The following is a 23,188-nucleotide window of genomic DNA, read 5'->3' as shown; positions in this document are numbered from 1 at the left end:
CTAATGGATAGAGGCCAGGGATGCTGCTAAATACCCTACAGTACCCACAGGACAGCAGCCACAACAAAGAATGATCTGGCCTCAAATGTGTGCACTGCCAAGCTTGATAAACCCTAACCTACCTTTGGAAGTCATAGAATATTATTTCCAACAAATTTTTTGAAAAAAATTAACACTTTGTATGGTTAGTCAATTCAAGATGGCTGTTCTCTTGCTCTTTGTGCATCCCCTGCTAGACCAGTCCCTGCTTCACTCACACCCCGCTCACACCAACATGCTTGCCCCCTGCCCCACCAAGTGATTGTTCTAAAGCTTAGGCCAAAACAGCTCGACCTGCTAGTTCATAAAAGGGAAATATCTGTGGTGGTGATGGTCATTAAGCTGAGGGGTTGTGAGAGACCTGCCCCAGCTGCTGGTGTCCTTGTAAGTGATGAGCGAACCTGAGGTCAGTTCTCTCTATAAATTGTAGTCTCCTGTGTCCCGGAGGAGTAGCAAACATGGCTATCAGATCCTGCCGGCAGATTGCTTTTCACGGCTGGGTGTTCTTTGAGGACCTTTTAATACAGACACATAAGACCCTGTCCAGTAAACCACTGATGTCTCTGCCACCGTCTCTGGGCTCTTTCTTGGGTCTGGAGATTGGGCGGCTATAAGGCTTGAAGGCCTGCAGGGTGTAGCTCAACATTTGGCGAGCCAGCCAAGAAGCCCAGAGGCCGAGGATAGTCCGGTGAGTGCTGAGATGTCCAGAAATAATGATGGATAACGGGGTGGGGTGGGGGGATAATCCTAAGGTGGCCATCCACTAGCAAGAGGGACCTGTGGCAGCTGTCTACTATGAGGCATGTCTTTCTCAACCCTTATACTGATAATATCCTGTTAACCTCAGAGGCTCTTTCCTGTTTCAGAGTAGCAGCCCTGTGCTTGTGGGCGATCTGACTGCCCGGGACTGGCTGGTGAAGGCAAAACGCGAGGACCTGGGTTTCCTATCAGATACTTTGGGAGTTACCTGTTTGGGTAATGGAGCGTACCCCCAACCCAAAACCCCTAAACAGTTAAAAGCCACAGGCCTTAGGGATATTAACCGAGGACAGGCTTGTGAACTGGGTGTGGCCACTTCCCCAGCAGGGTGTGGTTTGGGCCTGTGGTGATGGCAAGATAGTAACACCTTGGCACTTGTGGGCCCAGCTGTGGCAGGGGGCAGAGCCACGAGGCAGTGCGTTGGAACAACAGCTCTATGCAGTCTGCAATGTCTTACAACAGGTGGTAGCCGTTACAGAAGGCTTCCATGATGCGTAGAGCAACGCAAAAGACCACTCTTCAGGACCTAGAACAGCTGTGGGAGAGGAACAGGACTCCCATTGTTACCGGGCCCTTTCCAGATTCTTGGGCAGCAATACCATAGAAATGATACCACTTCCACAAGACTCTTAGGCAAGCAAAGATTTTTATTAAAACAGAGAGCTTGTGCACAAGGGAGAAGGCTGGGGTGAGGGGTGGAGGAGAAAAAGCAACTTCCTGAGTGGAAGGGGCGAGTTGCTTTTATAACAAAAGGGAGGGTTTGTCTCATGATCACTGACCATTTCCAGAGATCCTCACACTTCTTCGTTCAGCAGCAGGAGGCTCTCTGGTGGCTCTCAGGCATAGGGAGCGCTTCTGGGAGGGGAAGGAGTGCGTGGGCAGTTTCTGCAAGACAGCCCTGGAACAGGTAAGGTTGAAACCTGCAGTTGAGCTTCTTCCCTTGCGGCAACTAGGTATACTCATTAATGTAACAGAGATAATCTTGTAATCCTGGCAGGCTGTTACCCCCCTCTCTGATCCCACCCCCAGGACTTAGGACCCCTTGGCTTTGTTCTCTAGCTTGCAAGGCCTGTTTTGCCCAAGACTGTTGTCTGGTCTTTTTTTCAAAACGGCTGTACTCTTTCTTGTCTTCCTTTCTCACCATAGACATCCATAGCGACCAAGGAATCCCACTTTCTTGGCCACGCAGTTCAGGAATGGGCTGGTAAAGATAAGTGCTGGTATTTCCACCTGCTTTACAACCCTGCTGCTGCCTTGCTAATTGAAAGGCTCCAGTATTTGGCGCCGGCGGTGGGGACTGAGGGTGGACAGGCGGTATGGTACCGCAGGCCAGGACAGAAACCACAGGTAGGGGTGGTGTTATCTCAGAATGCTGTTAAGGCTTGTATTTTGCTTACTGGTCAGATCTCCCTGTATTGTATTGCTAGACTTCCTCGCTAGCCTGAGGGTAGGGAATCGGCTTGCGGACTGGGCCACCGTGGTGGCCAGGCTGCAAAATGAGTCTGATGGCTGCGTGTGCAGCGAGGTGCCATGGCAAATCCACCTGGCTCATGCCGCCATAAGGGGGGCAACTGAAGACTCTTGCCTTCTTCCTGCCCTGTGTGCCAAGGGCCTAGCTTACTCTTGACACTTCTTAGCAGCTGTTGTGTGTACTGCATTTGTGGTATCTGGTTTTGGTTCACCTCTACGTACCTGACCCCGGGGGTGTCTCGGAAGAGGGGCGGACGGAGATTTTAAGGGTCGTGCAGGGTGTGTAGGGATGGGGTGTGTGGTCAGGACACTCAGGACGGCTCTTCTCTTGCTCTTCGTGCACCCCCTGCTTTCCTCACACCCCACAGCCACCAGCCCCCGCTTCCCTCACACTCCACGCCCACCAGGTTGCTCGCCCCCGGCCCGCCGAGTGATTGTTCTAATGCTTAGGCCAAAGCGGCTGCACCTGCTTGCTCATAAAAGGGAAACATCATTATCTGCTCTGATGTTGGTCATTAACCTGAGGGGTTGTGATGGAAGGGCCCTGCTACTGGTTTCCTTGGTAACTGATGAGCCAATCTGATGAAAATTCCCTGTATAATAGTAGCTTCCCTCAAATAGGTAAGATTGCTGCCACGTCTTGCTTGCTGTCCACAGGGTGTCGCTGCAGGACCTTTTTCTTAAGATTCCCTGTCCAGTAAGCCATCGATGTTTCAGCTGTCTCTGGGCTCTTTCTTAGGTCTTCATGCTGGGCAGCCACGGGGCTTGGAGGCCTTCGGGGTGCAGCCCAATAGAAGCCTTCCCATATGTAAAGAGGGATGAAGTAGATCAACCTCAAGTTGGTGAGAAATGGCATAGTTTTCAAGGCACGCATGGGGTGGGAGACAGCATTGTTGCTGTCCTTGGAAGACAAAATCTGTCAGAGTCTCGCTCTATTTCTCTTGCTGTGTGGTTTTAAGTTGTGTGTTCTGCTCTTAGAACGAAGAGTATGAAATATGTTTGTATCTTCCAGGAAGTCTTCAAAATCAGTGCTTTTGATAATCTTTCAAGGGACTTGGGTACAAGATGTGTTCACAGTGCTGAGTTTTTTTTTATTTACTTTTTTTTTAATGCTTTGATGCCAGTATTTCTTTTTTTTTAAACACCTTTATTGGAGTATAATTGCTTTACAATGTTGTGTTCGTTTCTGCTGTACAACGAAGTGAATCAGCTACACATATACATATATCCCCATATCTCCTCCCTCTTGAGTCTCCCTCCTACCCCTCTAGGTGGTCACAACACTGCTGAGTTTTTAATGTACAGTGTCTGCACTCTAGCTATGAGAATATTATGGACAGACCTAAATCTCTGGACCTTTTTCTTGTCACATTAGTTGAAGGAAACAGAGCTTTTCTCAAATCTTTCAGATATTTTTTGAACAGTTAAAAAGATTACTTGTATGCATAAAGTAAAAGGGTGCATGTTCCACCCTCACCCTCCAAAAAAATTAACAGCAAATGCTCTTCTCTCTGACCACTAACAGCACAGATGGAAGACTGTGCTAGTTCTCTCTGGATGCTCTCACGTGACTTTCTTTCCTGGAGTTGTAATGAAGCCCAGCTAGACACCCCAGGAACAGCTGTATAGTTAAACCAAGTCAGGTTTCCTAACTTCTGCAGCAAGTGAGAGTACTCACCATGAAGAACCATGATGAGGCTCGGTAGGAAGGAGGGGTAAGGGGATTTGTACACGGTTTGAGCTTGGGTTACCTGATTCTAAGGAACTCAGGGAAGAGGGTATCAGCTCAGGATTAAAATGTTTGAGCTCACGTGAAGTAGTGTTTTTTCTAGAGGTTCTGGGAACACAGAGTGGAGCTTGGGTAGTCCTTGCTGCCTTTTTCTTTTTTGGCTGTGTTGGGTTTTCATTTCTGTGCGAGGGCTTTCTCTAGTTGCGGCGAGTGGGGGCCACTCTTCATCACGGTGCACGGGCCTCTCGTTGCAGAGCACAGGCTACAGACGCACAGGCTCAGTAGTTGTGGCTCACAGGCCTAGTTGCTCTGCGGCATGTGGGATCTTCCCAGACCAGGGCTCGAACCCATGTCCCCTGCATTGGCAGGCAGATTCTCAACCACTGCGCCACCAGGGAAGCCCCTTGCTGCTTTCTTACAGTCACTTTAAAGCTGAGAGGGTTGTGTTGTTGGGCACGTTTCTTTAGAAATGTTAGGAAGATCACCTTGTGTTCCCCCATGCAAGGGAACTAAGGAGAATCCCATTCCTGTTTTTCTTTGGAAAATATAATGCCAGGATAAATGAGGAATGCAGTGTATGAAAACCCACTGTATGAAGCTTTGCGTCTGGTTTGGGAATCAGGTGGCTGGCTGCTCTGTTGTATCAAAGTGACTATATGGCTGAGATCCTTTAAGATGATGATTAGATATGTATCAGAAAGTAGATAATAGTCTATGATGTGAGCGAACAGTGTTTCTCAGCATTATATTCTGGGTATTAATAAAAGCTGTTTTTTATAGGTCAACTTGGGTAGGAGAAGAGAACTGTTGAGACTGTGGTAGAGGTAAGGTCTGGGGTGTAAAGTCATTCCTATGGGATGGACAAAGGCTATTAAGAGTTAAATTGTAGTAGTGTTGAGATTTTTCTTTTGACCATGCTCTTCTGAAAGCCAGCAGTGGGATGGTGAGACAGTAAAGGATACTAGAGAAAAATTAACCACTCTTTCTATGAAGGGATAGAGCGTTGGCGTGGCAGGTTATGCATTTTTCTTGTGCCTGATACCACCATCTGCAGTCATGTGCACATCTCTCCAAATAGAATGGTGTTGGTCCAGCAACATCACTGATGTAATAACTACCCCAGGGAAGTGAGATTATGGACAGGAGAATAATCAGTTTTAATGATTTTTTAACAAAACATCCAGCTAGTGACTTGACTGTAGTTCGAGACTGGTTAGTAGCAGTAACGAGATGACCCCAGTTCTACCATTGTCCTGAACGAAGTCCCCTTGCAGCTCCTGCCTCTGCACACAACCAATGCTTCAGCAGACTTAGGTCATTCTCAAAGTTATAATCCTGATCGCTACCTAGATCTTGATAGGGCTTCTTTACTGTGCCCCAACAGATACTCCACATAGGCAGGTTGTCCGCTGGGAGCTTTGACCAGCTGCAAGTGACCAGCAGGGTATGTAAAAACCCATTTCTGGACACTGAGTTTGGGGGCTAAGTAGAGGCATCTCCTTGAGCTTGGTCTACACACAGAAGCATTCCCAAATGATAGCCAGGAACGTGTTGCACATGGCTGGTAAGTGCACTATGAGGTAAGTGGTGAGGGTGAACGAGAAATGCAGATACGGAAACTGGAGAAGTAAACTAAGTGGACAATGTAAGTGGAATCCATAACCCACTCCTCTTACAGGATGAAGCAGGAAAAGTTCAGGGCACGGGTTAGCTCATTAATGGAGAGTCAGCCTGGAAAGTTAGAAAACCCTCTTTCCCCATTCTCTGAGCTTAAGTGATGCCTTTGAGTGTGTCTGTATACATAGGATACATAGAAGGTTTGTGAAATCTGTGTTATCTGGAGAAGGATGGAGGGATTAATAACCAAACACTTTGCCTAGTATGAAGAAATGAGTTGTTTTTATGGATCACTAATTCCTGGCTGGAATGTGTTGGCTTCTAAGTGATAAGGTATCCTTCCCAACTAAGATAAAAGTTCAGTCAGTAGAAATTAGACTTGCCCTCCATTCACACATATAGACTCTGCTGACGGGCTCTTAGGTGAAACGAGGCAAAGAATGATAAACCTCTACCTCTATAGTCACAGCCTTCTGGAAGATGGACCAATAAAGAGCTAGAATACTGCATGAACTTAAAATTGGGAAAGGGCTGTATACACAATGAAACATCTGAGCTCAGGTAACAGACCTTAACTGCCGTCAGCAGCTTTATATTCATCTTGTTCTAATACTGTATTAAATAGAACAGAAAGAACAAGGAAGGTTATATCTAGAAAAGAACTATTGGCATAAGTGCATTCTTGACAGGCTTCAGGAGGCACAATTAAGAGGTCACCTGTTTTCAATCATATCCATCCTGGGAGAAAGAATACTCAGTATGAGAATATTCTGCTCTGAGACAATGTTTTGGAGATAGAGGAAATGGGTAGTTCCCTAGCCAAGAAATAGACTTTCTTGGAGCCCAGGGATGGTACTAAAAAGAATTTGGATCAGCTGGTCCAGAAGCCACTCTGTATCACACATGTGTGCTTATGTATGTGTTGTTTGGGGTGGATGAAAGCTTTGTGGGTAGAGCAGTGATCTGATCCTAGCATCTGCATGGGCAAACCAATATATAAAAGGTCTTAGAATATTATAAGTTAATCAAGTTTACTTATACCTGGATATTTGCACATTAAATTCTTTCTGCCACTGAAAAGATTTACTCTGTTAGTGTGATACTTTGTAAGCTGAAGCTCTTTAGTTTACAATCCATTAAAAAAAACCACATAGTAGTGGGTGTGAATGCTTAGAATCCAGATGAAATGTTGCAGATTTTTAATAAAACTCATTATATGAATTTATCAATAAGATAAAGGTCAAAGATATTTAAATCTGTGTTTTTGTGTTGTACCAAAGATACTCTCTTTGGCCAAGATGGTGGAGTAGAAAGACCCTGAGCTTACCTCCTCTCATGAGCACACCAAAATCACAAGTACTTGCAGAACAACCATCAATGAAAAAGACCAGAACCAACCAGAAGAGATCTTCTACAACTAAAGACATAAAAAAGGAACCACGATGAGAACGGGTTGGAGGGGCAGACTTAGATATAACCATGTCCCATACCCCCCGGGATGGGAGACCCACAAACTGGAGAAGAGTTGTGTTACGGAGGTTCTCTCCTAGGAGTAACTTCTGAGCCCCACGTTGGGCTCCCCAGCCAGGGGGTCCTGCGCCAAGAAGTCGAGCCCCCAGAGCATTTGGCTTTGAAGGTCAGTGGGGCTATATTTCCCCCAGTCCTTTGGGACTCACAACACTGACTCCCCTTTTAAAGGGCACAGAATCTCCCTGCAATGGGATCCAGGGAAAAGGCAGTAAATTGACAGAAGCCTGGGCCAGACCTACCTGCTGGTCCTGGAGAGTCTCTCTCAGAGAGGTGGCAGTGGGGGGGCGGGGGGCTGCAGCTCACCCTGGGTACATGGGCACTGGCAGCAGCCATACTTGGGAGCTCTCTCTACCACGTGGACACTGGTGTGGGCAAGCACTGTTGTGGGATCCTCTCTCTAGCTCGTCAGTGCCAAGACCTGACCCAACCCAACAGCTTGTAGGTGCCAGTGCTGGGACACCTCAGGCCAAGCAACTTACTGGGTGGGAACACAGAAGACAGGCTGTATAAGGACTTCCTAAGCCCACAGCAGCCTCTAGACATGGCTCCACCCACCACTGGGCAAGCACTGGCACTCTAGACCAGCCTTACCCATTAGGGAGGCAGACACCAGATTCAAAACCACAGTCCTGCAGCCAATGGACCCAGCCTACCCACAGCTAGCTACACCCTGCCCTGGGACAAGCTGGTCCCCAGCCTTGCCCACTAGCAGGCCAAAACAAGCTTGGGGACACCCTGGACCCTGTACCCAACTGTGTCAGGAACCACCTCCCCCAATGCCCACTAGTGATCTGACACCAGCTGTGGGATCCCTAGGCCCTGAAGCCAGACTCCAGGACCTGGCTTTGCCTGCCAGTAGTCCAGGACTAACCTTGGGACATGGGCAGGCAACAGCCCCAGAGTCTTCTGGACTTTGGCTCCACCTACCAGTGAGCTAGCACTAGCCCTGTGGCCTCCTGGGGTCTTGCAGTCAGCTGCCCAGTGACAAGGCCCCACTAACAAGCAGCTGGCAGCCTCTGCACCAGGCAGGGCCTGGCAACCAACCACACTGGGGACTAACCAAGCCTACCAGACCTCCCACATAGTCAGCCCACTACAACAGAAACACCCACACAATCCTCATTGGGGGGAATGCCTAGAGCATATAGCATGGGAAATGAGATGGGAGTGCACCGCTGGGACGCATAAGACATCTCCTACAGAAGGCCCCTTCTTCAAGGTCAGGAAACACGACAAAATGAGGTTGCCGAGGATCATGTTCCAGACGAAGGAAGAATGAAGTGGAGATACACAACTTACCTGAGGAAGAATTCAGGGTAATGATGGTACAGATGATCAAAGAACCTGGGAGAAGAATGGAGGCACAGAGAGAGAGGTTAGAAGTTTTTAACAGAGTTAGAAAATATACAGAACAACCAAACAGATATGAAGAATACAATTACTGAAATGAAAAATATATATGAAGGAATCAACAGCAGACTAAATGATACAGAGAAACGAATCAGTGAGCTGGAAGATGGAGTCATGTAAATCACTGCTGCTGAACAGAAAGAATGAAAAGAAATAAGGACAGTTATAGATACCTCTGGGACTACAATAAGCACACTAATATTTGCATTATAGGGGTCCTAGAATGAGAAGAGAGAGGGGAAAAGGAGCTGAGGACATATTTGAAGACATAATACTTGAAAACTTCCCTAACCTGGGAAAGGAAACAGTCACCCAAGTCCAGGAAGCACAGAGTCCCATAGAGGATTAACCCCAAGAGGAACACACCAAGACACATTGTAATTAAAATGAGAAAAATTAGAATATTAAAAGCAGCAAGAGAAAAGCAACAAACATACAAGGAAAGCCCCATAAGACTATCAAGTGATTTTTCGGCAGAAACTCTGCAAGCCAGAAGGGAGTGGCACAATATATTTAAAATTATGAAAGGGAAAAACCTCCAGTCAAGAATACTCTGTCTACCAAGGCTCTCCTTCAGATTTGGTGGCAAAATCAAAAGCTTCATGGACAGGCAAAAGCTAAAAGAGTACAGCACCACCAAACCAGCTTTACAAATGATAAACGAACTTTTCTAGGCAAAAAAAAAAAAAAAAGGCCACAATTAGAAACAAAATTATGAAATGAAAAGCTCATCAGTAAAGGCAAACATACAGTAAAGGTAGGAAATCATCCAAGCACAAAGCTAGTAGGAAGGTTAAAAGACAAAAGTAATCAAATCATCTATATACACAATAAGCAATTAGAAGATACAAAAAACAATTATATGTAAAACATATCAAAATCAGTAATTGTGAGGGGAGGAAAGTACAACGCATTTGAAATTAAGAGACCAGCAACTTAATCACGTGTGTGTGTGTGTGTGTGTGTGATATACAGATTGCTATATAAAAACCTCATGGGAACCAAAAATCTATAATGCACACACAAAGGAAAACCAAACAACATTAAAGATAGATAGCCATCAAATCATGAGAACAAAAGAAAAGGGGAAAAAAGACCTACAAAAAGAACCCCTAAACAATTAACAAAATGGCAATAAGATTATGTTGATAATTACCTTAAATGCAAATGGACTAAATGTTCCAATCAGAAGACAAAGAGTGGCTGAAGGGACACAAGAATAAGGCAGGTGTATGTGTATGTATATGTATGTATGTATGTATGTATGTATATGTGTATATATATATATATATATATATATATATATATATACACACACACACACATACACACTGCCTAAAAGAGACTACAGATTTAGAGACACAGAGTGAAGGTGAGAGGATGGATAAAGGCGTTCCACACAAATGGAAGTCAAAAGAAAGCCATAGTAGCAATACTTATCAGACAAAATAGACTTTAAAACAAAGACTGTCACAAGGTACAAAGAAAGACACTACATAATGATCAAGGGATCAATCCAAGAATAAGATATAATTGTAAATATATATGCACCCAACACAGGAGCACCTATATACATGTAAGACAGATATTAACAGACATAAAAGAAGTTGATGGTAACACAGTAATAGTAGGGGACTTTAAAACCCCATTTACATAAATGGACAGATCATCCACACAGAAAATCAATAAGGAAACACTGGTCTTAAGTGACACATTAGAGCAGATGGGCTTAATTGATATATATAGGGACCATTCCATTCAAAAGCAGCAGAATACACATTCAAGTGCACATGGAACATTCTCCAGTATAGATCACATGCTAGGCCACAAAACCTCAGTAAATTTAAAACTGAAAGCATACCAAGCATCTTTTCTGACCACAACACTATGAGAGTAGACGTCAACTACAAAGTTGTGTTTTGTGCAAAAAAACACAAACACATGGAGGCCAAACAATATGCTGCTAAACAACCAATGGATCACTGCAGAAATCAAAGAGGAAATCAAAAAATACCTAAAGGCAATTGAAAATGAAAACAATGCAATACAAAATCTACAAGATGTAGCAAAAGCAGTTCTAAGAGGGAAGTTTATAGTGATACAAACTTACCTCAGGAAACTGGAAAAATCTCAAATAATCTTTCCTTACGCCTAAAGGAACTAGAGAAAGAACAAACAAAACCCAAAGTTAGTAGAAGAAAAGAAAGATCAGAGTAGAAATACAGACTAAAAAACAAAGATCAATGAAACTGAGTTGGTTCTTTGAAAAGATAAATAAAATTGAAAAACTTCAGCTAGGCTCATCAAGAAAAAAGGGGAGAGGGCCCAAATCAATAAACTGAGAAATGAAAAAGGGAACGTTACAACCCAGATCACAGAAATACCAAGGATCCTAAAAGACTACTACAAGACTGTATGCCAGTAAAATGGACAACCTAGAAGAAATGGACAAATCTTAGAAAGGTCCCATCTCCCAAGACCAAATCAGGAAGGAATACAAAGTATGAACAGACCAATTACCAGTAGTGAAACTGAATCAATAATTTTCAAAACTCCCAACAAAGAAAAGTCCAGGACCAGATGGCTTCACAGGTGAACTGTACCAAACATTTAAAGAAGGGTTAACACCTGTCCTTCTCAAATTAGTCCCAAAAATTGCAGAGGAAGGAACACTTCCATACTCATTTTATGAGGCCAGCATCACCCTGAAACCGAAACCAAAGATACCACACACACACAATTACAGGCCAGTATCACTGATGAAGATACTTCCAAAAATACTCAAAAAAATATTAGCAAACTGAATCCAACAATACAGTAAAAGGATCATACACCGTGATCAAGTAGGATTTATCCCAGGGATGCAAGGACTTTTCAATATCCACAAATCAATCAATGTGATACAGCACATTAAAAAACTGAAGAATAAAAACCATGTGATCATCTCAGTAGATGCAGAAAAAGCTTTTGACAAAATTCAACATCCATTTATGATAAAACTCTAGAAAGTGGACATAAAGGGAACATAAGGTAATAGAGGCCATATATGACAAGCCCACAGCTAACATATTCAGTGAGAAGTTGAACGCATTTCCTCTAAGATCAGGAACAAGACAAGGATGCCCACTCTTGCCACTCTTTTATTCAACATAGTCTTGGAAGTCCTAGAAAAGTCCAGAAAAGAAAAAAGAAATAAAAGAAATCTGAATTGGAAAAGAAGAAAAACTGTCACTGTTGGCAGATGACATGATACTATTCACAGAAAATCCTAAAGATGCCATCAGAAAACTACTAGAGCTAGTCAGTGAATTCGGTAAAGCTGCAGGATACAAAATTAATATACAGAAATCTCTTGCATTTCTGTATACTAACAACAAACTATCAGAACAATAAATTAAGGAAACAATCCCATTTACCATCATACCAAAATGAATAAAATACCTAGGAATAAACCTAGCTAAGGAGGTAAAAGACCTGTACTCAGAAACTATAAGACACTTATGAAAGAAATTGAAGACGTCACAGATGGCAAGATATACCGTGTTCTTGGACTGGAAGAATTAATATTGTTAGAATGACCAAACTACCAAAGGCAATCTACAATTCAAAGCAATCTCTATCAAAATACCGAGAGCATTTTTCACAGACCTAGAACAAATAATTTTAAAATTCGTACGGAAATACAAAAGACCCCAAATAGCCAAAACAATCTTGAGAAAGAAGAACAGAGCTAGAAGAATCATGTTCCCTGGCTTCAGAGTATATTAAAAAGCTACAATAATCAAAGCAGTATGTACTGGCACAAAAACAGACACATAGATCAATGGAAAAATATAGAGAGCCCAGAAATAAACTGATGTATTTATGGTCAGTAATCTATAACAAAGGAGGCAAGAATATACGATACAGAAAAGACAGTCTCTTCAATAAGTGGTGCTGGGAAAACTGGACAGCTACATGTAAAAGAGTGAAATTAGAACATTCTCTAACACCGTATACAAAAATAAACTCAAAGTGGATTAAAGACCTAAATGTAAGATTGGATACCATAGAACTCCTAGAGGAAAACATAGGCAGAACACCCTTTGACATAAATTGTAGCAATATTTTTTTGATCTGTCTCCTAAAACAAAGTAAATAAAAGCAAAAATAAACAAATGTGACCTAATTGAGAAGATTTTGCACAGCAAAGGAAACCATCAACAAAATGAAAAGATAATTTACTGATTGGGAGAAGATATTTGCAAATGATACGACCTATAAGGAGTTAATATCTAATATATATAAACAGCTCATACAACTTAACATCAAAAAAACTTAACAGCCTGATTAAAAAATGGGAAGAACTGAACAGATATTTTCCCAAAGAGGCAATGCAGATGGCTAAGAGGCACATGAAAAGATGTTCAACATCGCTAATTATCAGGGAAATGCAAATCAAAGCCACAGTGAAATGTCACCTCACCCCTGTCAGAATGGCTATCATCAAAAAGAACACAAATAACAAATGTTGGTGAGGATGTGGAGAAAATGGAACCCTTGTATACTGTTGGTGGGAATGTAGATTGGTGCAGCCACAGGAGCAAACAGTACGGAGGTTTCTCAAAAAACTACAAATAGAACTACCACGTGACCCAGCAATACATATCGGAAAAAACAAAAACACCAATTCAAAAAGATACGTGTGGGACTTCGCTGGTGGTCCGGTAGTAAAGAATCCACCTTCCAACGCAGGGGACATGGGTTTGATCCCTGGTCGGGGAACTAAGATCCCACATGACACAGAGCAACTAAGCCTGCACACACCAACTACTGAGCCCACACACTCTAGAGCCCACGTGCCACAACTACCGCGCCCGCATGCTCTGGAGCCTGCGTGCCGCAATGAAGAGCCCACGCGCTGCAATGAAAGATTCCACGCGCTGCAATGAAAGATCCCACGTGCTGCAATGAAAGATCCCACATGCCGCAACAAAGATCCCACATGCCGCAACTAAGATGCAGCCAAATTAATTAATTAATTAAAAAAGTAAAGATACATTCACCCCAATGTTCATAGCAGCATTATTTACAATTGCCAACATACGGAAATAAATGGATAAAGATGTGATATCTATATACAATGGAATACCTCTCAGCCAAAAAAAAGAATGAAATTTTGCCATTGGTAGCAACATGGATGGACTTGGATGGTATTATGCTAAGTGAAGTAAGTCAGACAAAGACAAACACTGTATCGCTTACATGTGGAATCTAAAAACCACAACAAACTAGAGAATATAACACAAGCAGACTCACAGATATAGAAAACAAACGAATGGTTACCAGTGGGGAGAGGGAAGGGGGGAGGGGCAATACAAGGGATAGGAGATTAAGAAGTATAAACTATTATGTATAAAGTAAGCTACAAGGATATATTGTACAATACAGGGAATATAGCCAATATTTTATAATAACTAAATTGAGTATAACATTTAAAACTATGAATCACTATACTGTACACCTTATATAATATTACACATCAACTATATTTCAATTAAAAAAATTTCTTTAATGGAACCACAGGAAAAAATATATATATATTTCTTTTTCTCTGATTATCTGACCCTCTCTATACACTAAGAGTTACCATAGGGATTTTGTATTCATTTATTTGAGTATCACCTGAAGACTGAACTTTCACATACACAATAAAAACTTCTACTGGTTTTTGTCATTACTGTTTTTTTAAAAAGCCTACATTTTCTGTAATCCATCTAAATAAGGATTTTGACTTTCCACCAGTAGGTGGCAGAATAACATCAACCCCTAGAAAGTAGTTGTTCAGAGACTGTTACCAAGAAAATAGAGGAACTATCTATTATTAGTGCATTTGGTTAAGGACCACAACTGTAACAGTTCTGTAGTGTATGCAATCAACTTTAGTGAATATCTAAGTCTTCTTTTTTCAACCATCACTCTGCCATTCAAATATATGCTTAAAAGTGGATACTAGCAACACAGATAAGGTATCAAAATCGGGGGAGAAACTCCAAAAAATTCATTTTTAAAAGTATGGGGACTTCCCTGGTGGCGCAGTGTTTAAGAATCTGCCTGCCAATGCAGGGGACACGGGTTCGATCCCCGGTCCGGTAAGATCCCGCATCCCGCGGAGCAACTAAGCCCGTGCACCACAACTACCAAGCCTACGCTCTAGAGCCCACGCGCTGCAACTACTGAGCCCACAATAAAGAGTAGCCCCTGCTCGCCGCAACTAGAGAAAGCCCATGCACAGCAACAAAGACACAAAACAGCCAAACATTATTAACACACTCATGTGGAATCTAGAAAAATGGTACAGATGAATTGGTTTGCAAGGCAGAAATAGAGACAGATACAGAGAACAAACGTATGGACACCAAGAGGGGAAAGCGGGGTGTGGGGGTGGGAGGGGATGAATTGGGAGATTGGGATTGACATATATACACTAATATGTATAAAATAGGTAAATAATAAGAACCTGCTATATATATAGCACAGGGAACTCCACTTCACTGTATGGTGGAAACTTAACACAACATTGTAAAGCAACTATACCCCAATTTAAAAAAAATTGTTTTTAATTAAAACAAATAAAGAATACCTCTCTTTAAAAAAGGAATTTTAAATTCTAATTCTAGAATTATCCCTATTAAAATTACCTACAAGGGGCTTCCCTGGTGGCGCAGTGGTTGAGAGTCCACCTGCCGATGCAGGGGACACGGGTTCGTGCCCCGGTCCGGGAAGATCCCACATGTCGTGGAGTGGCTGGGCCCGTGAGCCATGGCCACTGAGCCTGTGCGTCCAGATCCTGTACTCTGCAACGGGAGAGGCCACAACAGTGAGAGGCCCACGTACCGAAAAAAAAAAAAAAATTACCCACAAGGCACAATGCCTTGTGTTACAACTATAATCTGCTGGAAGTATTAACCAATGCTTTAAATTATGATACAAATAATATGAAACAAGGTTTTTATACCATGCAGATAACATGACTCTCTAGGGTAAAAAAAGAGAATCCCCCCAAATCCCCCTAAAATGTTAAGAATCAATGAGTAATAACAAAAACATGGTAAAACCATGTATTTCCTATTACTGCAATAGAGTTTGAAATATAATGTGAAAACAAAACCCCATTCAAAACAGCAATCTACATGCCAAGGACAACTTGAATAAAATATCACTATAACTGAAGAAAAAGACCCTAGTTTGCTCATATTATAAATAAGACCTTTATTACTTGATTTTTACAAAGCATAAAAATTCAGTGAGAAAGTAAAGATTATTCAAAAAGTTGTGATGGAACAAGTGGATAATAACTTGGAAACAGAAAACTAGTAGAAAGCTGTATCCATAACAATAACATAAAATACCAGGGTAATTACACCTTCACACGATGGGGGGAAATTGTGCAAGACAGCATTTAAAAAATGACAAAGGAAAAACTAATTTTACTACATTACAAAAAATACCTTGGGGGCTTCCCTGGTGGCACAGTGGTTGGGAGTCCGCCTGCCGATGCAGGGGACACGGGTTCGTGCCCTGGTCCAGGAGGATCCCACGTGCCGCGGAGTGGCTAGGCCCGTGAGCCATGGCCGCTGAGCCTGTGCGTCCGGAGCCTGTGCTCTGCAATGGGAGAGGCCACAGCAGTGAGAGGCCCGCATATCGCAAAAAAAAAAAACCAAAAAAAACCTTGTATGTTAAGACATGCACTCAAAGAAAGATGGGAAAATACTTGCTGTAAATAAAGATTAATAGTCTTAATATAAAAGGAATTTTCATAAATTTATTTTAAAAATTCATCTTCATTTCAACCAGAAAAAAGAAAAGCTAGTTGAACAAGAGACAAGCAGTAAATGCTACCTTAGCACGTTAAGAATAAGCACTGACAAAGCAATAAAGGACAAGGAATGTGACATCAGTACTCTGTAAAAAAACAAAATTATCACCAAAAGGTCAAAATGCAAAAAAAGATATATTTGACTATTAAACTGAATGTGTAAAGGTGGTCAAAAGGTACAAATAAGTCCTGGGGATATAATGTTCAGCATGGTGACTATCAATAATACTGTATTGTATATTTGAAAGTTGCTGAGATCTTAGAAGTTCTCATCACAAGAAAAAAATTGTATTAACTATGTGTGGTAATGGAAGTTAACTAGACTTGTTATCATTTCATAATATATACATATATAGAATCACTGTATGCCTGAAACAAATATCATTATATCTGAATTTTAAAAAATTGAATAGCCCAGCCCCCATAAAAATGACATAAATTGAGGAAAAAAGTCTTTGTAGCTAATAGGATACTTAAAATAATAGACAGGAACAAATGATTCACATACGAAAAAATGCACATGCTCAATAAACGAAAAATTCAGTGTTTCCAATAATTAAAGAAATATAAATCCAAACAGTAAAATAACTGGAACTGCCAAGATTGCCTTTGAAATAGTCACTAAACACATTCTGGTGGAAATGCATAGTCACACAATCCTGGAAATATTTTTCAAAAGTCTAAAAAAGCCTACACTATTTGACTCAGATTTTACTTAGAATTTATCACAGGGTAATAAGAGATAAACAAAATGTTATGAAAGAATATTAAATCTTGCTTAATTTATGATAAAAAATTGGGGGTAGATATTTAAATATATAACCATAGCGAAATGGAAAAAAAATATGAATGCACATTCATGGGTGAAATACTATATAGACATTTAACACTTTCAAATAAAAGAACTTGTGAAAATCATTAAGACAAAACTAAAGTAAAAAATTATGCAATACAATGACAGTAAAAAGTATCTTACTAAATGCTTCTCTGTGTATGTTTTATGCTAATCACTTTATAATATTGTCTCCTTCCAATTCTGACATAGATAACAATTAATGCCCACCACCGATCCCATAGACAAATGAGAAAATGAAGCTTAGAGAGGTTAACTTACCCTAAGGTCTTTCAGTCGTTGAGCTGCGGATAGAACGTTGGTTTTACTTCTGATAGTATGCTTCTGTAGTTTTGAATGAAATTTTCTGTAGGAGTATATTTTGTCTTTATAATCAGAACAAGATAATTTTAATTACAAACCAGAAAAATTTGAATATGATTAAATACGTTTGCTTTGCAGGTAATCTACAGAAATACTACTCTTGGCAAGTGGGGAAAAAATTAAATATGGATTTTTATCTGGTTTAAAAATGGCATGTTTTTCTTAATGCACATGCATTTGATAATTAGGAAAAAAGCTCCTTACATATTATTTTCTAATACATACAGATTTTAGAAAACTTGGAGAAAGCCATAATGAAAGCAGTGTGTGCCTTTGGAAGTTGAACTTACTTCCTTTTATCATCCAGATTTTAGCTTAAGTTCTGACATATTTGCAAAGTATTTGACAAATGTCTGTACATATATAAATTCATAATATACCTAGTATTAACATGTTACTTTTGACATGTGGAATCACTGATAATTTACACCCTCTGTTCCCTTTTATTTTCCTGTACTTACTGTAATAGACAGGAATTATTTTTATAATCAGGAAACTTAACAAAAGTTTATTTTTGAACCTATCAGAAAAACTAAAACAAGAAATAAAATCTTAACAGAATGCTTTACATGCTTGCAGCTTTTCTCTTTTAAATATTTTTCTAAATGTTCTGTAAAAAAAACCTACCAGCTTGTAAAATAAAGATATCTTTCCAATCATTTTAGTCACCTCAAATTTCTTTATCTGTAAGGAAGGAATTCCAGATTTAATTAGCATAGCACCAGTCAGCTGTTTTATGATTATCAAGAGTCCTGTCAATTGCAGAAAGTTATACAGTAAAAGAATGAGAGGTGGGATGTGTGAGGCTGGAGGCAGGGGGTAAAGGTGGAGCAGTTAACTTACCTGGCTGAACAATATTTAGTTAATTACAAAGCAACAGAGTCAAATGTAATAGAAGGCAGAAACCTCTTCTCAACAAGGGAAAGAGAAAAGCTTATGCAGAGCAGACATGGGGCAATACCATCTCAGCATGTCAGAATTAGCACCAAAAAAGTAATACATCAAAATGATGTAAAAAATAAAGGAACCATAGCAAAATTATACCCAAAAGGTCAAAATGCAAAAAGATGGACAAATTTGATCTCAAAAATTAACTAAACGGCCCTGCCTCTGTAAACCTCTAACAGATTGAGAAAAAAAGTCAATGCAAGCAAATGCCAGTTAAATTATATTTATTATATAAAGAGATCCTGTAACTGGATATGAAAAAGGAAGCAACTCCAATAGGTATTACAAGGGCAAAGGATATTAACATTCGATTAAAAAGGAACACAGCTACTCAAAAAACACAAATATTTAACTTCTTTAATAATTAAGGAAATAATTGGGGTGCTATTTCTTGCTTATTCAATGTACAAAGTTATTAGCAATTTCTCCTTTTCTATTTCCTAAATGTTCTCAAATGTGCTATTTTTAGTAATAAAAAATTGAATCATTAAAAAAAATAGGAAGTATGAAATTTTCTGCCAATGCAGAAATCATAAAAGCATTAAAACGAATCAACACCTGTATGGGCAGTGAGGTTCAGATCCCTTGAAGCCAATTCCTTTTGTCTTGGTTCCTGAGTTTTATTATGAGGTTGTCAATAAAGAGAAGGTTGTTCCTGATTTACACTATGACAATCTCCCAAGTATAGGGAAATAAATATAAACATATGTATGTAAATGTATATATGTAAATTTTTTCTTCAGGTAGACAATTATTCCAGGGAAGTAACTCTTCAGATTCTTCAGAATCACTCACTTTGGAGGACTCCTATGATTCCATTTGCGGTTAAGGTCCCATTAAGATCTCGCCATGTGGTTCTGAACCAGTAGCGATGCCCTTGGTATTGAAGAGGCTGAAGATCTACTTTAGTACTGCCTGCAAGACAGCCGTGTCCTAGGCTTTCCACAGCTGGCTTCTTAGGGGATCTGAAGTTGGTCCTGTCCTTTAGACATAGCCAAAAGGACATTTTTCTGATCTGATGCCAAACAGTATATCTTCTGCTTGCTCAGATTACAGCCTTGAGGCAGATCACACAAAGCTCAGGATGCACACGGGGTGGAGCAGTGCCAGGGCAACCACCTCAAATCAAACAGTCGTGTTAGAATGATTGAGTTGGGAGACTGAACTTAAAAACCTATAGCTTTGTTCAGAATGTTTTTCTTTGTCTTGTTCATAAGTTTTACTGAACAAAAAGGTGGAATGTAGCAGAGCCTAAAGTTATTGAGCAAAAGCAATTCTCTGAGACTTGAACTTTGCTAAATAACCTGTATAAAGGCAACTCTACAGAAAACAACATACAAGCAGAAAAAGTGACAAGTTTCATCTGTAGTAACAATTCAGTCAAATGACAAATTTGGTTGTCAATTTAATGTTGTAGTTCTTATCTACATCAATTCAGTAAGACAACATAGACATTTATTCTCTAGTACTAAATTCCCGTTTGATTAGAAATAGCTGCTAGGGGGAAGAAAAGAATTTAAATTTAAAAACAATTTCACTATAGCTAAAGTGCCAATTGATTTAAAAATTATATATGTGTATGCATGCATATACATATGTGTGTGTGTGTGTGTGTGTGTGTGTATTTTCTCTCTCCCTCTCCCCAGAAAGATATGAAATCCTGACTTAGGGTTATACTACTTTTTGAGTTAATATTTTTGAATTTATTATTTCTCTGGTCTGCCTAAGAATCGTCACATATTCTGAATGTATCCACACAATCTGGTGAGTTGGCAGCTGTGTCAAAAACTCTATGAGAAAAGGGAGGCAGCTAATAAGGCTTGGAGTCCTTTTTTGTTTATTATTTTAGGTTAGAGCAGGCAGCCTCCCTTTGATGTTTTGCAGTCAAAGATGAAAACTTTCAACTTTGAAGCATAATGAATATAATTATACATTTACTACAATCACCTACACTTTGACTTACACACCACCACAAAAAGACATCTAACAAACATTTTTCTACTTATCTTTTTACATTTGTTAAAATGGCTATGTTGAATACATTTTCAGAATGCATTTGTTAACCATTTGATAAACATACTAAGCCAAGCAATACAAATAACATCAATTACCTTTTTATCTAATAACTGTACCAATCAATGTAAGAAGATACAACTGAAGGGGAAGTATGGGATCATCCATGATGCACTGCAAAGGTATTTTACACCTTGGTCCTAAGAATGATCTGAAGGTGCTGAAAGAGGTGATTCTCTGGAAGGTGACCCAGGGTTTTCTTCAGGTGGAAAAACTGTGAGAGTACAAGCTCGAATGCCACCAAGGGACTCTGGAAGGTCAAAAACTTTATGCCACTCATCCTTTTCTGGGTCATATTTCTGGACAATTTCTACCATACAACGATTATTCCAAGAATATCCACCTACGACATAGATTTTATTTTCAAAGACGGCAACTCCGACATCACTCTGACCTCTTAACATGGCAGCAATTGGTGTCCACTGGTCAAGGGTTGGTGAATAGTATTCACAGCTTAGAACATCATCATAATCACTTGTTCCTCTGAAGTGATTGCCACCAATGACATAGAGCTTGTCTCCAACTGTACACATGCAATGCAGACCTCTGACTGTAGTCATTGGAGCCTTCTGAGTCCATTTGTCTGTATCAGGGTCAAAACACATGAGCTCGTTTTGGAAAGTATCATGAGTAATTCCTCCTGAAATATACATTAAGCCTCCATACACTGTTCCAGCATGGCCATAGTGGGGTTCACTCATTTTTGCAACATAGCTCCACTCATTCATTCTTGGATTGTAACACTCTACTGTGGCCAGCTCACCAGCTGCACTTCGCCCACCAACGGCATACAAATGTCCTTTGAGAGCACTCAAGTGGAAAAACGTGCGCTTTTCATTTAATGAAGCAACCTGCATCCATTTATTATACCGAGGGTCAAATCTGAAAACTGTATCAACGGCAGTTTTTCCTTTTGTATCATAATTACTTTGACCACCCACTACATAAAGAAAGTTTCCAATGACAGCAATGCCATGCTGGTAACGAGGAGCATCCATGGGGGCTAAAGATCTCCACTCTTGCGCCCTTTCATCATACATCCGTAATTCTTTACTGACAACCAGCTGCTGCCTCAAAACTCCTCCTAATGTAACCAGGTGGGTTGAGTCAGATCTAATGGCAGTTCTATCTGACTGCATCACTGGCTGCATATATGGCATCATTTGGTAATTGCTAGCTTCCAAAAGCAAATTCACACAGGTATTGTCTGTTCTCATGAAATCTACTGTCTGCACATAATTGATGAGATCCTGTGGTGTCATCAGTGGAAATCGAATATTCTTCATTAATTTTGCAGCATAATCCATCCGAGGATCTTCCAACCTTAGCCAGCGACAGGCAGCCTTGAAAAGCTCAAGTTCAGTACAGTGCTTAAGACTATTGCTGGAAAGCACAAAGGCAAGCCGTTCAAAAGGGAGTTTTAGAAACTCCCCAGTACTCAATAATGCAGGAAAATTCTTCAGGATGAAATTATTGACATATTTATCTACTTCTATAAGATTGTAGGTGTTAGCAATTCGTCCAACTTCAACACAGTTATCTAAAGAGACTCCTGAGATAAGAAACACTTTACAGAAGTCTAAAACAGGTAAAATTTGTAAAAAGCTGGCAGCTTCAAGTGTGTCCTGAAGATTGTCCATATTAAGAGAAAGTTTTGCAGTATAAATAAAATCAATTATTTTCTTCAGACCAACTTTGTTCACCCCATGAAGCTTAATGCACATTAAATCTTGTTCTTTCATTCCACCTGTGAACATAGCCTTGAAATAATCACTAGCAGACGCCATCATAGCTCTATGAACAGGGAAGATTTCATCTCCATCACCTGGTACCAGGGTCACGTCACAAAGCAATCCTTCTATTCTAAGCTGATCAAAGCCTTGCAAAACCACCGAACTGTGAGTATTGCTGGTAAAAAAACGTGTGGTTCCTGCCTTGCAAGGCTGTAAATGGGCGGAGACGCCCATTTCACCGTTACCAAGAGACACTTTCATGTGAAAGCCTTCCTCTTGCACAAAGATGTATGCCGGCCAAAGAGGTTATGACCTGAAAGCTTTAAAGGAAACGAGGATGTCCCAAGAGCAAGAGAGCTTGCTTTCCTTATCAAGGGCAAACAGTCACTGTGGCACACCTCAGAACACACCAGTCACTCTCTGAAAATTGTTCTATAGCAGGACCACAGAGGGATGTGGACCCCAAATCTGATTATTATGTAGATGATTCATCACCTGAAGGCAGTTTAGTGACCCGGTTCACCTCGTCCGGCCTGCGTTGCCGCTCCTCCCGCAGTTCCGCTCCGGGCCAAGGGGGAGGTGCGCCACGTCCTGCGGCCCCGCGGCTCGCTCGGCGGCGAAGCCGGGCACCTCAGCGAACGGCCCGCCGCGCCCTCCGCTGTCCTTAGAGCGTCGCCGCGGCTACGGGCCCGTCCTGGAGCAAGGGCCTGGAACACGGGTCTGCAACACGGGCCGAGGCCCCGACGCCGAACCGGTCCTTCCGGAAAGGCCTGCTCCCACGATCCCCCGGGCTAGGAGCGGCCGTG

General features: G+C 41.1%; 1 protein-coding gene and 1 long non-coding RNA gene across 3 annotated transcripts; both read right to left on the bottom strand.

Moving 5' to 3' along the window:
• Nucleotides 1-1,436: 1,436 nt before the first annotated feature.
• LOC309804382 lies at nt 1,437-15,471 on the bottom strand. Of its 2 annotated transcripts, none has more exons than XR_014294119.1 (3): nt 15,235-15,471; nt 8,444-8,488; nt 1,437-7,031 (listed from the first exon to the last, which is right to left on the bottom strand). It is a non-coding gene; the product is annotated as an uncharacterized lncRNA (long non-coding RNA). The 2 variants fall into 2 exon arrangements; XR_014294120.1 differs by having other exon boundaries at nt 15,239-15,471.
• Nucleotides 15,472-15,916: 445 nt separating this feature from the next.
• On the bottom strand, nt 15,917-23,180 carry KLHL9 (kelch like family member 9). The gene is made up of 3 exons (XM_082621725.1): nt 20,688-23,180; nt 17,527-17,630; nt 15,917-16,198 (listed from the first exon to the last, which is right to left on the bottom strand). The coding sequence occupies exon 1, from the start codon at nt 22,641-22,643 to the stop codon at nt 20,790-20,792; it is 1,854 nt and encodes a 617-aa protein (XP_082477851.1). The 5' UTR covers nt 22,644-23,180; the 3' UTR covers nt 15,917-16,198; nt 17,527-17,630; nt 20,688-20,789.
• Nucleotides 23,181-23,188: the final 8 nt, after the last annotated feature.

Source organism: Mesoplodon mirus (genome assembly GCF_964341445.2).
Source record: "Mesoplodon mirus genome assembly, chromosome: 1".
In the NCBI taxonomy this organism is placed as follows: domain Eukaryota; kingdom Metazoa; phylum Chordata; class Mammalia; order Artiodactyla; family Ziphiidae; genus Mesoplodon; species Mesoplodon mirus.
Note: the sequence above shows the minus strand (reverse complement) of the source record. Positions and strands in the feature narration are given on the sequence as shown.

What these genes read in the sequence shown, in the direction of transcription:
- KLHL9 (XM_082621725.1), bottom strand. Translation starts at nt 22,643, where the DNA reads ATGAAAGTGTCTCTTGGTAACGGTGAAATGGGCGTCTCCGCCCATTTA.